General features: G+C 46.6%; 1 protein-coding gene across 8 annotated transcripts in view; it reads left to right on the forward strand.

Moving 5' to 3' along the window:
- Positions 1 to 259: 259 nt before the first annotated feature.
- Positions 260 to 13,268, forward strand: part of TDRD12 (tudor domain containing 12) — a 66,921-nt gene continuing 53,912 nt past the window's right edge. For 2 of the 8 annotated variants that reach the window (XM_047711100.1, XM_047711101.1), the window contains exons 1-4: positions 761 to 1,133; positions 8,360 to 8,518; positions 10,427 to 10,563; positions 12,462 to 12,581. In XM_047711100.1, the coding sequence (XP_047567056.1) occupies positions 1,110 to 1,133; positions 8,360 to 8,518; positions 10,427 to 10,563; positions 12,462 to 12,581 (440 nt within the window). In that variant the 5' untranslated portion in view covers positions 761 to 1,109. Of the gene's footprint in view, positions 432 to 760; positions 1,134 to 8,359; positions 8,519 to 10,426; positions 10,564 to 10,830; positions 10,893 to 12,461; positions 12,582 to 13,268 lie in introns of those variants that run through there. The other 6 variants (XM_047711096.1, XM_047711102.1, XR_007123867.1 and 3 more) reach the window with 4 other exon arrangements.

Raw genomic sequence — 13,268 nt, forward strand, 5'->3', positions numbered from 1 at the left:
TTGATTTTTAAGGAATATTCATTTTTCTTCTTGTGTGTTGACTTATGCAAATGCTGGAGGGAGGTTCCTGAGATAGTAACAAAAGCTAACCGTCCCTGAGTGCTTCTTGGGTGCCCTTTATTTAACGGTGTGACCCCATCTAATTGTGAGTCTCATTTAAAAACAAATTTTTTAAATTAACATTTAATGTATTATTAGCCCCAGGGGTACAGGTCTATAAATCACTAGGTCTACACATTTCACAGCAGGGAGTCTCATTTTTTAAGTGAGAAAAACTAAGGCATCCAGGTGTTTAAAATTTAGAGAACTCTTCGGTGCCTCAGCAACAAATACACGTGCCGGGAAGAGCCAGGCGTTGGAGTCTGCAGTTTGGTGACCAGAATGGCCAGTGAGTGACAGAGTCTGGGGGACCCCTGCCAGCTAAGGGTCAGGTGGGAGGAAATCTGGGACCCAAAGCGGGAGGCTGAGGTGGGGAGTGGGGGGAGGTGATGTTGCCTGGAGTCCCCTTCCCCCCAACCCCTACTCCCCACCCTCACTTTGGTGACCGGCTGAGCCTCTTCCTCAGCCCTAGGGCCACCAGGTGGAGGCGGGCCCCGCGAGGGGACTCCTGGCGCTTGAGACGCTGGCTGGTGAGGGGCGAGCCACGTGACGCCCGGCGCCATCCATACTGCGCCTCCCCCCCCGCCCCCGGCGTGTCTCCTCCCCGCGCCCCTGCCCCGCCCCGCCGCACCTGGTGCTGTGTGCAGGGCGGCCGGCAGTTGTCCCGGCCGTTGGCGCCTCGCGGGCCTTCTAGAAGCCTCGAGGCTTGCGGGGCCGGGGTCGGACGTGGGGGGGGGGGCGCAGTGCCCAAGCCGCGAGCGCGCCCCCAGAGGCGTCCTTTTGGGAGGGCGCGGGGCGTCGCGGGTGGTGCGCAGCGGCCTGCGGGGCCCGGGGGCCGGAGCTGGGCGCGCCGGGGTCCCCCACGGAGAGCGGAGGCCGGCCGTGCCGCGGGTTTTGCCCGCGAAGCACCTTCCGAGTGAGGGACGACGGGAAGACCCGGAAAGGGACGCGGCCGCGACGGTGCTTGTCTCACCACGCCGGGCGTCGGGCGGGAGCGACGCGCGGGGAAGATGCTCGAGGTGCTGGTGCTGAAGGTGAGCGAGCGCCCAGCCCCGGTCGGCCGGGCTCTCCCCGCGCAGGGGCGGACCCGCGGGTGGGCTTGCCGGATGGGATTCCGGACCCCCGACGGCAGATCGACAACACGAGATTTCAGTTCACATGTGCCCAGGTGTTGTTTGGGACTCAGTAAAAAGTTACTCATCGTGGATTTACCGACTCTGCAACCTTAGCGGGGGAGGATGGACCGTAACGCCTTCTCCCACCCTCACCCGTCCTGGGAGGCGCTGGCGTAGAGCCCCCTGGGTCCCAGTCTTTGAACACGGGGACCGTCGGCTGGTTCCCTCCGGGGGGGGGGGGTGTTCCCATTTCAGGGCCCCTTATGGCAACCACCCCTCCACACACGGCCGTCCCAGCTTCACGCGGGAAATTGCTCGCTCGCGCCCCGGGACTCTGGCGGTCCCTCGCCACGCGTGCACCCTGGGGCTCCGATCCCCAGTCCTCTAAGCGGCCTGAAGGAGGTGGGGCGTGCCGGCAGCTGCAGCTCCGAGTCGCGGGTAAGAGGCACGAGGCCGAAGGCAGGGCGTGTTCACAAGGTTAGTTGGAATGAGTTTACAAACCAGAGCAAACGGGTGGGTTTTGGTCTCTGGGAAAAGGAAATTTAAAAAAAAAAAAATATATATATATATATATATATATATATATATATATATATATATAAATTTTTTATTTTTTTAATATTTTATTTATTTATTTGACAGACAGAGATCACAGGTAGGCAGAGAGGCAGGCAGAGAGAGAGAGAGAGAGGAGGAAGCAGGCTCCCCGCCGAGCAGAGAGCCCGATGTGGGGCTCGATCCCAGGACCCTGGGATCATGACCTGAGCCGAAGGCAGACTCTTAAGAGACTGAGCCACCCAAGTGCTCCTGTCACAGCATTTTAAAATTAACATCTTAATTTTTACAATCGATGTTGGAGAGGTTAAGTTTGACTAAGATATCTGGAGTTATTATGGAAATACCACACACTAAGGGAACTTGAACAGAAATTAAAGATTAGATGATGTTATAAATTACACTTGGACACATAAATAGTACCGAATGTGGAAAATGACACTCATGACATTATTACTCAGGGAAGTAAAGACGTAAAGGGAAATAACAAATAATAAAGGAACTAACAAAAGATGGGTTAATCATGCCTGAGAAACAATAAGGAGTACACCTAATTCGATTAAATCCTAGTAATGACATGAAATATTTAGTTCTCTTGCCAGATAAATGATTCTGCATTTATTTGAATAAAATTTAAGTATTCAAGTTTGAATGGCAGGGGTAAAGGAGAAGAAAGTAGACCAAAATTTTATATAGGTGGTATTTTTCTAATGGAAATACAACAGACATGCAGGGGGGAAAATGTGTAAGGGTGATTACACTGGCCGGTATTGGTTTATAGGCTTGGCTGGAAGCAGCCAGTGTCAGAGATGGGAGGCTCCCCATCCTAGGGCATCCATCCCCTCCCAGTAAAGCTCGTATTCTCCTAGTTGGTAAAAGCGAACCTGGCCTACAGTTTTGAGGTTTTAGAGGCAAATTTTAAATATATATATATATATATATATTTTTTTTTTTTTTTTTGGTAACTTCAAAGGATCTATGATGCCTTAAAAATTTTTTTAAGCATCTTTCCAACTTTATATTTTGAAGATTTTCAGATATAAAAACAAGTCACAAAAACCATATTGAGAATAACCGTATGCTCTATACCCTAATTATTATTTTGTTGATTTGCATATTTCTTTATAAATAGATATATAGGAAATTACTTGCTAGATATACAGGAAATTACTTTTTACAGACCCATTTGAGAATGAGTTTAGAACTCTAAATCCTTACACATGTATTTCCTAAGAACCAAGACTTTCTCTTACATCATCGTGATGTAATTATCGGACTTGAGAAATTTAACATTGATCCAGTACCATAATACATAGTCTGTGTTCAAATTTCTCCATTTGTCTCAATAATGTCTTCTCAAACTTGTTTTCTGTGCTCCAGGATCCAATCAAAAATTGTACATTGCATTTAGTTATCATGGCCTCTTCGTCTCCTTTAATTTAGGTCCGTTCCCTGGCTTTTTTGTGTCTTTGATGTCATTGAAATTTATGAAGAACAAGGGCAGTTGCTTTGCAAAATATCACTCGGTTCAGATTTGTTTGTTTCTTCATAATTATGTTTAGGTTAGGCATTTTTAGTAAAAATACTGCATGGGCAATATCACATCAGAGGACAAGCTTTTAAAATCATTCCTGTGATTAAACATAGTTAAAAGTCTAACTTTTTATTAGAAAATATGCTGGACATACAAAAAAGTATAAAAAATATAAACATCTGGAAATCCACCAAGGTAAGTAGCTTTGTCAAATATTTTAACATTTTGCCGTGTTTGCTGCACTTTTTTTTTTTTTTTTTTTTTTTTTTTAAGATTTTAGTTACTTTAGGGAGTGGTGTGTGGGGAAAGGGGCAGAGGTTGAGAAGCTCAAGCAGGCTCCCTGCTGAGCTCAGAGCCCTTGGAGGTGGGGCTCTATCTCACAGATTGAGATCATGACCTGAGCCAAACCAGGAGTCAGAAGCTTAACTGACTGAGCCACCCAGGCCTGCTTCTTTTTTAAAACGCATAAACTATTTTTTATTTTTTAAAAAGATTTTATTTATTTGACAGTGATCACAAGTAGCAGAGAGGCAGGCAGAGAGAGAGGAGGAAGCAGGCTCCTGCTGAGCAGAGAGCCTGATGCTGGGGCTCAATCTCAGGACCCTGAGATCATGACCTGAACTGAAGGTAGAAGCTTAACCCACTGAGCCACCCAGATGCCCCCATAAACTATTTTTTAAATTGGGGTACGATTTATATATGGTAACCTTCATCATTTTTCATGTAGAATTCTGTGACATTTTGAAAAATCATACAGTCCTGTTACCACCACCACAATCAAAGTAGAGAGCAGTTCCCTCACCCCTCCATTACCTTTCGCTCCTTTGTAGTCCTTTCTTTGTCCCAGTCCAGATCCCCTGGAACCACTGATCTTTATCTTCCCTGTTAGCTTTGTCTTTTCCAGGATGTTGTAAGATTGGAAATGTGGGTGGGCACACGATCATTCCGATCATGCCATGGGGCTAGCCTCCCGGTCAGGCTTCTCTTAGTGGGTGCATTTGAGACCTGCCTAGGTGGTTGTGTGAGTCTCGACGGCTTCCTTTTCACTGCTGAGCAGTCCTCCACTGAAAGAACATGCAAGTTTGTACAGTCACCAGCTGGAGGCCCTTTGAGTTGTTTCCAGTTTGGGGCGATTATAAATAAAGCCGCTCTAACCTTTACAGACAGGTTTTTGTGTGAACCCAAGTTCCATTTCATGGATACATAACTAGGCTTGGATTACCTGTTTAACTTCGTGAGAAAATCTTCCACGGTGACCATACCATTATGGGTTCCCATTGGCAATGTGTAAGCGTTCTATCTGCAGGGCACCTGGAATTGGGATTCTTGACCTTGGGGTTGTGAATTTGATGTGTAGAAAGTGCTTAAAAAGTGAAGTATAGGGGCGCCTGGGTGGCTCAGTGGGTTGAGCCACTGCCTTCGGCTCAGGTCATGATCTCAGAGTCCTGGGATTGAGCCCCGCATCGGACTCTCTGCTCAGCGGGGAGCCTGCTTCCTCCTCTCTCTCTGCCTGCCTCTCTGCCTGCTTGTGATCTCTCTAATAAATAAATAAAATCTTAAAAAAAAAAAAAGTGAAGTATAGGAATTACTTAAAAATAAAATCTTAAAAAATGTCTAGTTGTTTTGCATCCTCACCAGCATGTGATATGTGATAGGGTCAGTTTATAGATTGTAGCTGTTCTGGTAGTGTTTAGTGTGTAGTGGTATCTTGTGGTTTTAATGTGCATTTTTTTTTAAGATTTTATTTATTTATTTGACAGAGATCACAAGTAGGCAGAGAGAGAGAGAGGAGGAAGCAGGCTCCCCACGGAGCAGAGAGCCCAATATGGGGCTCGATCCCAGGGTCCTGGGATCATGACCTGAGCTGAAGGCAGAGGCTTAACCCATTGAGCCACCCAGGCACCCCCTAATGTGCATTTTCTAATGATGGATGACATGCTAATCATTTTTCCGTGGGTTTGCTTGCCATCCTTCCATCCCTTTGGGTCAAGTGTCCGTTCGGATCTGTCCATTTCTTCTACTTGGTCATTTTCTTATTGAGTTTTTAGCCTTTATATTGTGGATGAAGTTCTTTGAAGTTGGATGTTATTGCAAATATTTTCTCCCAGTTTATGACTTTTCTTTCTCTTAACAATGTCTTTCAACAGGCAAATTTTAAAATTTGGATTAGGTCCAACTTATCAATTTTTGCTTGTACAAATTAAACTTTTGGTGTTACATCGAAAATCTTTGTCTAACCCGTCATGACAAGGATTTCCCCCATGTATTTTTTTTTTTTTTAAGATTTTATTTATCTATTTGACAGAGAGAGAGAGAGACATCACAAGTAGGCAGAGAGGCAGGCAGAGAGGGGGTGGGGGAAAGCAGGCTCCCCGCTGAGCAGAGAGCCCGATGTTGGGCTCGATCCCGTGACCCTGGGATCATGACCTGAGCCGAACGCAGAGGCCTCAACCCACTGAGCCACCCAGGCGCCCCTCCCCCATGTATTCTTTTAGAAGTTTTATAGTTTTATATTTTACATTTAGCTATAAGACCCATCGGAGTTAATTTTTGTATCTGGAATGAAAAATGGATCCAATTTAATTTTTGTGGATTCAGATAGTTAATTGTTTCTGCATCATTTGTTAAAAAACTACCCTTTCTTGGGACGCCTGGGTTTGTCCAGCAGTGCGGTCTGGAGTTCACAGGCGTGGCTGTCAGCGGTTTCCCAGGAGAGGCCGCGGTGCCTACTGAGCCTTATGAATTTGGCCGGACTCCCGCTGCAGAAGGTTTCCCAGTGATGGCTGCCAAAGACAGACAAAGGCATACATTGGTCAGAGCATTAGCTGCCGGCAGTGGTGGCAGGAGCTGGGGAAGGCGAGAGGGGGGGCGAGCATTTTGAGGGAAGACCGAGGAAGAGGAGGGGAGGGGCTCCAGGGATACTTGGGATCAGGGGCCGGTCAGTGCTTTGCCCTGAGGAAGGAGGTCCCAGGTGGCCGCCACGGCCTCCGGCCCCCCACAGGTTCTCCTGAGTAGCAGGAGGTACAGACACATCTCAAAGGGATGGGGAGGGTTGGCACCTGTCAGCCCCTCTGAGGAAATGCTCACAGGAAGGTCAAGGGTCTCTGTCCGAAGCCGCCTAAACAGACGGTGGCTTCTCCTGGTGGCCTTGAGCTTCCCCAGGCAGGCATTTTAGGGGTGGGGGAGTGTCATCCCCGGGAAGGGCCTCTCTGTGCAGAGGTTTGGGGAGGTGACATGGTACGAGTTTGCCGTTCTCAGGGGCAGCAGCCAAAACTGTGGTGTTTCTGTCCACCTTCTCAGGGTCGCTCTCCCCTGGACTGCGGGGCTCACTGTGCCGTGCAGGCTCACCGAGGACTTGGCTCTCCCCCTTGGGGCTCTTTCAGAATTTCTCCCCTCAACGTACAGCTGCTCTTGTAGCCCCCAAACTCCCTTCTCTGGTTCCTCAAGCCGCACACACAGTGGCTTTCTGCCTGAGTTGCAGCCCTTCCTCCTGGACTGGAAAAGCTGTGAGGAAATGTGGATCTCCCCCAAGGCCAATCCTCTTGGCAAAGCATCCAGTCCCTGTGGTTTCTGTTCTTTTCAGCGCCTTTGTGTTTATTATTTTGTATTTTTTCCTGGGGTGATCATTGTTACTTGCAAGTGGGTTAGTCCATGTAAACCACTCTGCCATGACCTGGAACGAGAGTGGCCCACTGTTCTTTTTTCCCCCAACTATTTATTATAAAAGTATTCAGATATTTAGAAAAATAGAATATTAACTTGAACATCTGTTCCCCTGCCACTTGGTACCTAGGACCAGAAGTCTTCTTTTTTTTTTTTAAGACAAGTTTTCTTGAATTGTTCTGTTCTTTTTTTTTTTTTTTTTTAAGATTTTATTTATTTATTTGACAGAGAGAGAGAGATCACAAATAGGCAGAGGGGGGGGGGGATGCAGGCTCCCCGCTGAGCAGAAAGCCCAATGCGGGACTCGATCCCAGGACCCTGAGATCATGACCCGAGCTGAAGGCAGAGGCTTTAACCCACTGAGCCACCCAGGCGCCCAGGACCGGAAGTCTTAAGATGTCATTGCTTTTAGGCCCTTTCAGTAAGCAGAGTTAGGAAATAAATACCTTTGGAAAGTCTTGAGTTCTTATTGATATCTTCAAGTCAAATTTAACTTTTTATTTTACATCTATACCTTCTAACGATGAAAATCTTGGTTCTAATGACACTGATCTATATCGAGATACATTCAGAGAAGTCTGACTTTCATCCCCATCTCTTCTATTCTTGGCTTCCTGTAGGTCATAACTTGTATTTGTTTTGTTTTTTCTGCCATCATTTTTTTTAAATTTTATGAACAGAATATACATGTATTCATATTTACCTCTCCTTCTTACAAAGACACAGCATATTGCAAACATGAAACCTTGCTTTTGTATTTTATCATGAATATTTTAAAAATATAGGAGATGGGGTACCTAGGGGTACAGTCGGTTAAGCATCTGCCTTTGGCTTGTGTTGTGTCATGATCTCAGGATCCTGGGATCAAGTCCCCTACCAGGCTCCCTGCTCAGCAGGGAGTCTGCTTCTCCCTCTCCTTCTGCCCTCATGAGCTCGCTCTCTCAAATAAAGTCTTTAAAAAAATAAAATTAAAAAAACACAGGAGATGCAGGACATTTATCTCTGCTTTTTTGAGTCACAGCACATAATTTAAAAAATTACTGGTTATTGGTTATATGTTTTTTTAACTTTTTAAATGTTTTAGAATTTTATCTTTGCATCTTTTACCTGTTATCCGGCTGAGTTGAAATATAATATATAATAACATAAATATAATAAATAACATTGTATGAGTTTAAGGTGTACAGTGTGATGATTTGATCTATATTGACAGTCTTTTTTTAATCTTTTACCTTTGGTCTGACTGTAAAAGACAGGTGCTCATCTAGAGCTCACCTAGAATTTGTTAGACCACTTAAATTAGTAACAGTTATCATGCCTCTAAGGTTCATTATTTTATGGTTCTGTTTTTTAAACCAGGCACTGTTTTGTTTGTCTTTTAAAATTTTTACAGATTGAAGATCCAGGATGCTTCTGGGTTATTATAAAAGGATGTAGTCCTTTTTTAGATCATGAAGTTGATTATCAAAAACTAAATAGTGCCATGAATGACTTCTATAATAACATGTGTCAAGATATAGAAATAAAACCGTTAATGTTGGAAGAAGGGCAGGTATGTATCTACATATGTTTTAAGCACTGTGTCTTGAAATACTGCTTAAAATGTACACATTTTGATGGCAAAAGCTTTTAGGGTGTTTTAATTGCTCATAATCACTGCCTTGTGTTAGGTTCTTTTGGCTGCACAAGATTCGGGCTGGTTTTGGAAAGCAGAGATTGTAGAAGATTCTAGTGGGGCAGTAGGAGATAGAATGTCATCCAAATTCAGGCATCGGGCCATCCTCCTAGGGCGGGGAACAGGAGGCTCTTCTGAATGTAGTCTAGATCTGCCATGGGTATGGGGACCTCGGCTGAGGGGGCAGGGGAGTTTTCAGTCCATGGCCAGTGCCTCCCTTTTGTGGCTCATGACTGTGGCCAAGTCACACTTGTTCATTTTCCTTGCCTCACGTCACGGCCCCTTCTTCCTTGGCTCCTGGGCCCGTTGTCTGATTTTCTCTGCAAGTCAGTCACTTTTTAGAAGAGTTTGAATTTTTCTACTGAGAAAGGTTTATAAACTATGAGAAACATTAGAAATAATTGGAACACCCCTTCCCTTTCAAACAAAATCTTCATTAACAACATTATTTTTTTCCATACCATTGACTTGTTGAAGTGAGGAAATCCAGTCAGTAGTCCTTTTAAAATACTCCACATTTGGAGAGCCTGAGTGCCTCCCTGTGATGGTGCTGAACTTTCCACCCCCTCTACTTTATGTGGATAAAGCTTTGGATAGACTTGAGGTCGGGTTTCTACCCCTCAGAGTGCCTGGGCTGTTGAGCTTCACCTTGCGTGGCACTGGGAGGTGATTGCACTGTTGGCACAGCCCAGCAGATTCGGAGGGCGACGCCCGAGTCCTGCCTCCAGCGGGTGCCCGTCCGCTTTTCCTGCAGATGAGGCACCATCCCGTGACCGGCACGGCCTGAACAGCCCTTCTGTTTAACCTTCCCAAACGGTCGCTTTCACATGCCTTCTGTGTCTCCTCTTCATTTTTTAAAGGACTGTATTGAACTCACGGCTTTTAATATATTCCATCAGCTGTCCTCATTGTTCTTGATGCATTAATTGCCCCCTGTTGGGTTGGTGGAAGCCCTATACGCCACCAGTTCAAAGCCAGCTGAACTGTTATCTGTTTAAACCCTCCACCCTTTGGCAAGATTTCTCTGCGGTTATTTGACTTTGGGATTATGGGAGGCTCCCAAGAGCCCATCCCTTGCAAAGTGGCCACTCTGTGGCGTCCGCGTTCAGTTCCCTCGCGTGGCAGTCTCCTCTCTGCTGGGTTCTTCCCGGTTGGACACAGCTTTCTCCCACGGGGCCCTTTCTGAGCCTGTGGTTGGTGTCTGGTTTGCTGGTCTGGGTCACGGTTGAGTCTGCTCTGGCCTAGCAGCCCCGTGGGACGGTGGGTTGGTCAGGTGGCTGTTACTGCTGCGGGGCAGTTTCCCTAGAGTGGGGCTGCAGGCACGCACTGATTTCTGGAGTCATTCATCGAGTAGTTGTTGGAGGCTCCGTGCACAGCAAGCACAGTTGTAGGTGCTGGGCACATGCTGGTGCAGAAGACAGCTCGTCCTGGAGCCAAGGTGAGCCTGGGTGGGGATTTCACAGGGGTCTGGCCACGTGCTTGACACCCATTCGTAAGCTTTGTTTTCTGACTTAAGAAGGCAAAGCAATGCATTTTCCTTGTTTTACTTTCCAAAGCCTGTCCTTATTTAAGGAGTCAGCATGACTGGGGGAGGAGAGCCTGAAATAGGACCTGGCTGCCCTGTGCTCTGGTTACTGCCCGGCAGGGGTCAGCATGGGCAGCCCCAGCTGCCTCCCCTGCCTTTCCTCTTCTGGAAGGTAGAATGTGGGCAGAGATGGTTTGGGGGTGTCTTTTTGTTCTCTCCCTCGACGGGGGGGTTTTAACGCCAAGGTTTCTGTTCTGTAGGTCTGTGTGGTGTATTGTCAGGAACTGAGGTGTTGGTGCAGGGCTGTTATTAAGTCCATCGTGTCTTCGGCCGACCATTACCTGGCAGAATGTTTCCTTGTGGATTTTGCCAAGTACATCCCTGTGAAATCTAAAAAGTACGTATGTATTTATTTCTTCTTACACTTTTTAGGGAGACGAATATCCGTTTTGAAGGAGAAGGTCTGTTTTCACAGTGAGAGGATAGAGGTCCGAGAACTAGAATGTTCTTAGCTTCCCATGGGGACAGTTGCAGATTCCAGCTCTACAGGCAGTCAGTGTAGGGGCTGGTGGTCGCAGTGAGGACCCAGGCAGCTGGGCCCTCCTTCCACCGTCCTTCCTGGGCAGAGCATGTGCTCACCCGGCCTCCCCTCCCAGTGTGTTCCTGTGGTGGAATGCATCCTCCTGGAGGCTGTGCTGCAGGAAACACCCTACCTGGAGCCAGAAGGTCCCCACAGAAGGTCCCCACAGAAGGGGTGGGTGCTGGTGCAGCCTCAAGTAGGGGGAGCAGAGCGCCTGTGCAAATAGTCCTGGTGTTCTTCCTTAGCAGAGTGAGGGCGTGACCATAGCCACAGAAGGTGGGGAAATGGTTCCGAAGCGGCTCTCTTTGGCTCCAGGACCACCCATTAACAGTTCATTAGAAAACACCAGCAACATGTCAGCCTTTGTGTTTGGGATAATTTTACATAGTTTCCTGTTCCAGAGTAAGAGGATATCAGTTTATTTTTTTATTTTTATTTTTTTTAAAGATTTTATTTATTTGACAGAGAGAGACACAGAGAGAGAGGGAATAGAAGTAGGGGGAGTGGGAGAGGGAGAAGCAGGCTTCCTGCTGAGCAGAGAGCCCAGTGTGGGGCTCGATTCCAGGACCCTGGGATCATGACCTGAGCCAAAGGCAGATGCTTTACAACTGAGCCACCCAGGCACCCCAGGATATCAGTTTAATAATTAACATGAGGACCCATCTTCCAAAAGAGTATTTTTGTAGTAAGAGTAAAGCATTTCATGGCAGAAGGACTTCTCAAACATTGGGAATTCGCAGATACTTAAGAAAAAAAGTAGATGCCTTTGTAGCTTGTGATTCTGCATCTTTATAACCGGTCTTGTTATCAAAGTAAATGTTGTGTTTAATTGTTTGGGAAGATTTTTAGTATTCGGAGTTTTGGGCAAGAGAAGTCCTTGATTAAGTAATGTGCAGGGAGGCTTGAGGGGCAGTCAGGACCGGCACCTTTTTCTGAACTGTGGAGACGAGGTGGCGAGGCTGCCCCTTCAGGGCTTCCAGATCCACTTCTGTCGAAATGGTATGCACAGGCGGGCTGTCGTTGGCCTGAAGAATGGAAATAAAAGTGCTGAGCAACAGACTTATCAAAACTCAGCCCCTTTTTTGGTACAGAATTGATAAATACTAACTATAAAAACATCTCAAAAAATAACATATATGCTCATTTATAGAAACTCATTGGGGTTGTGTATTAAAATTTGTAATTTAAAAATTTTAAGTAGAATTGGCTTCACAGGCTTGTTCATTATTTCCTAGTGTTTCTTAGTCTGAGAAGCTTTGTTAGACATGATTTTTCTAATACTTCAGCCCCCATACCATGAAGTTTTAACACCAAAGATACTCTGAATATCCATGCATGTACTTTTTTTTTTTAAGGTTTTATTTAATTATTTGACAGAGATCACAAGTAGGCAGAGAGGCAGGCGGAAGCAGGCTCCCCGCCGAGCAGAGAGCCCCATGCAGGGCTCCATCCCAGGACCCTGAGATCATGACCTGAGCCGAGGGCAGAGGCTTAACCCACTGAGCTACCCAGGCACCATCTTATGCTTTTATACACGAGAAGAGTAAGACTGGGGCACAGGTCTGCACGCTCTCTCTGCTGCTGGTGGCTGTATTAGAAACAGAACTGGTTTGGGTGCGTTTTAGGTATGTCAGTTACCAGGGGAGTGTACTTTAAAGAAATCTGCTCTATAGAAGTCCGCATTGTAAAGGAAATGTTTCTGTTTCACTGTGAAGCATCAGAGTCGCAGTTGAAACCTTTATGCGGCTTCCCTACCGAGCGAAGAAATTCAGGCTGTACTGCACGAAGCCTGTCACGTTGCACATTGACTTCTGTGAAGACAGCGCTGAGATCGTGTAAGTACCGCTGGTTGGGGGATGCTGGAGCAGGATAGAAGTCTGAAATTGAGTGTCTGAGGTTTGTATGGAATCCGTTCCCCTGGAGAAGCGCTAAGAGATTCCAGGAGCCTCTCTTCTTCAGGAGACCTCGGAGTCGGTGTGTCGCCCCTAGCTCTGAGCAGAGCTCCCGGGGTACCCCCCCTTCCAGACTGCAGTCGAGGGGCCTTAGAGGGGGGCTGAGGTCTGTGCTCTGCAACTTCTTTTAATTTGCAAAAAGTAGTAAATTAATTGTAAAGAGGAAGGCTGGAACACAGGATCATGGAGCATTAAAAAAAAAAAAAATTGCATTTTTCTCCAGGCCCCCCCACCCCTGCCAGGCCTCTGGGACCTGTTCAGGCTCTGAACTTGGAGACTTCATTCAGTCCTTTATATGGGTTCATTTGTGTGGAGCCTTCATGAAAATTAGGACCTACAGCGTCATTTGCAGATTTAACCCAAGAGTGTGCTGAAGCTCTTCGCTAGTGCACGTACTTACTGCCTTCTACTGTCACGCTTTGGGGGTGAACGTAACTGGCTATTGCTGCATGCACCTGTTCCTCTCTGGAGAGCCAGCTGCAGTGTTTGCAGACCACTGTGCGCTGCACATTCCTGTAAGCATATGCATCAGTCCAAATAAAACATGGTGTGGAGATGTGGACATGCATG

The sequence above is a fragment of the Lutra lutra genome, chromosome 17, assembly GCF_902655055.1.
Source record: "Lutra lutra chromosome 17, mLutLut1.2, whole genome shotgun sequence".
Classification (NCBI taxonomy): Eukaryota; Metazoa; Chordata; class Mammalia; order Carnivora; family Mustelidae; genus Lutra; species Lutra lutra.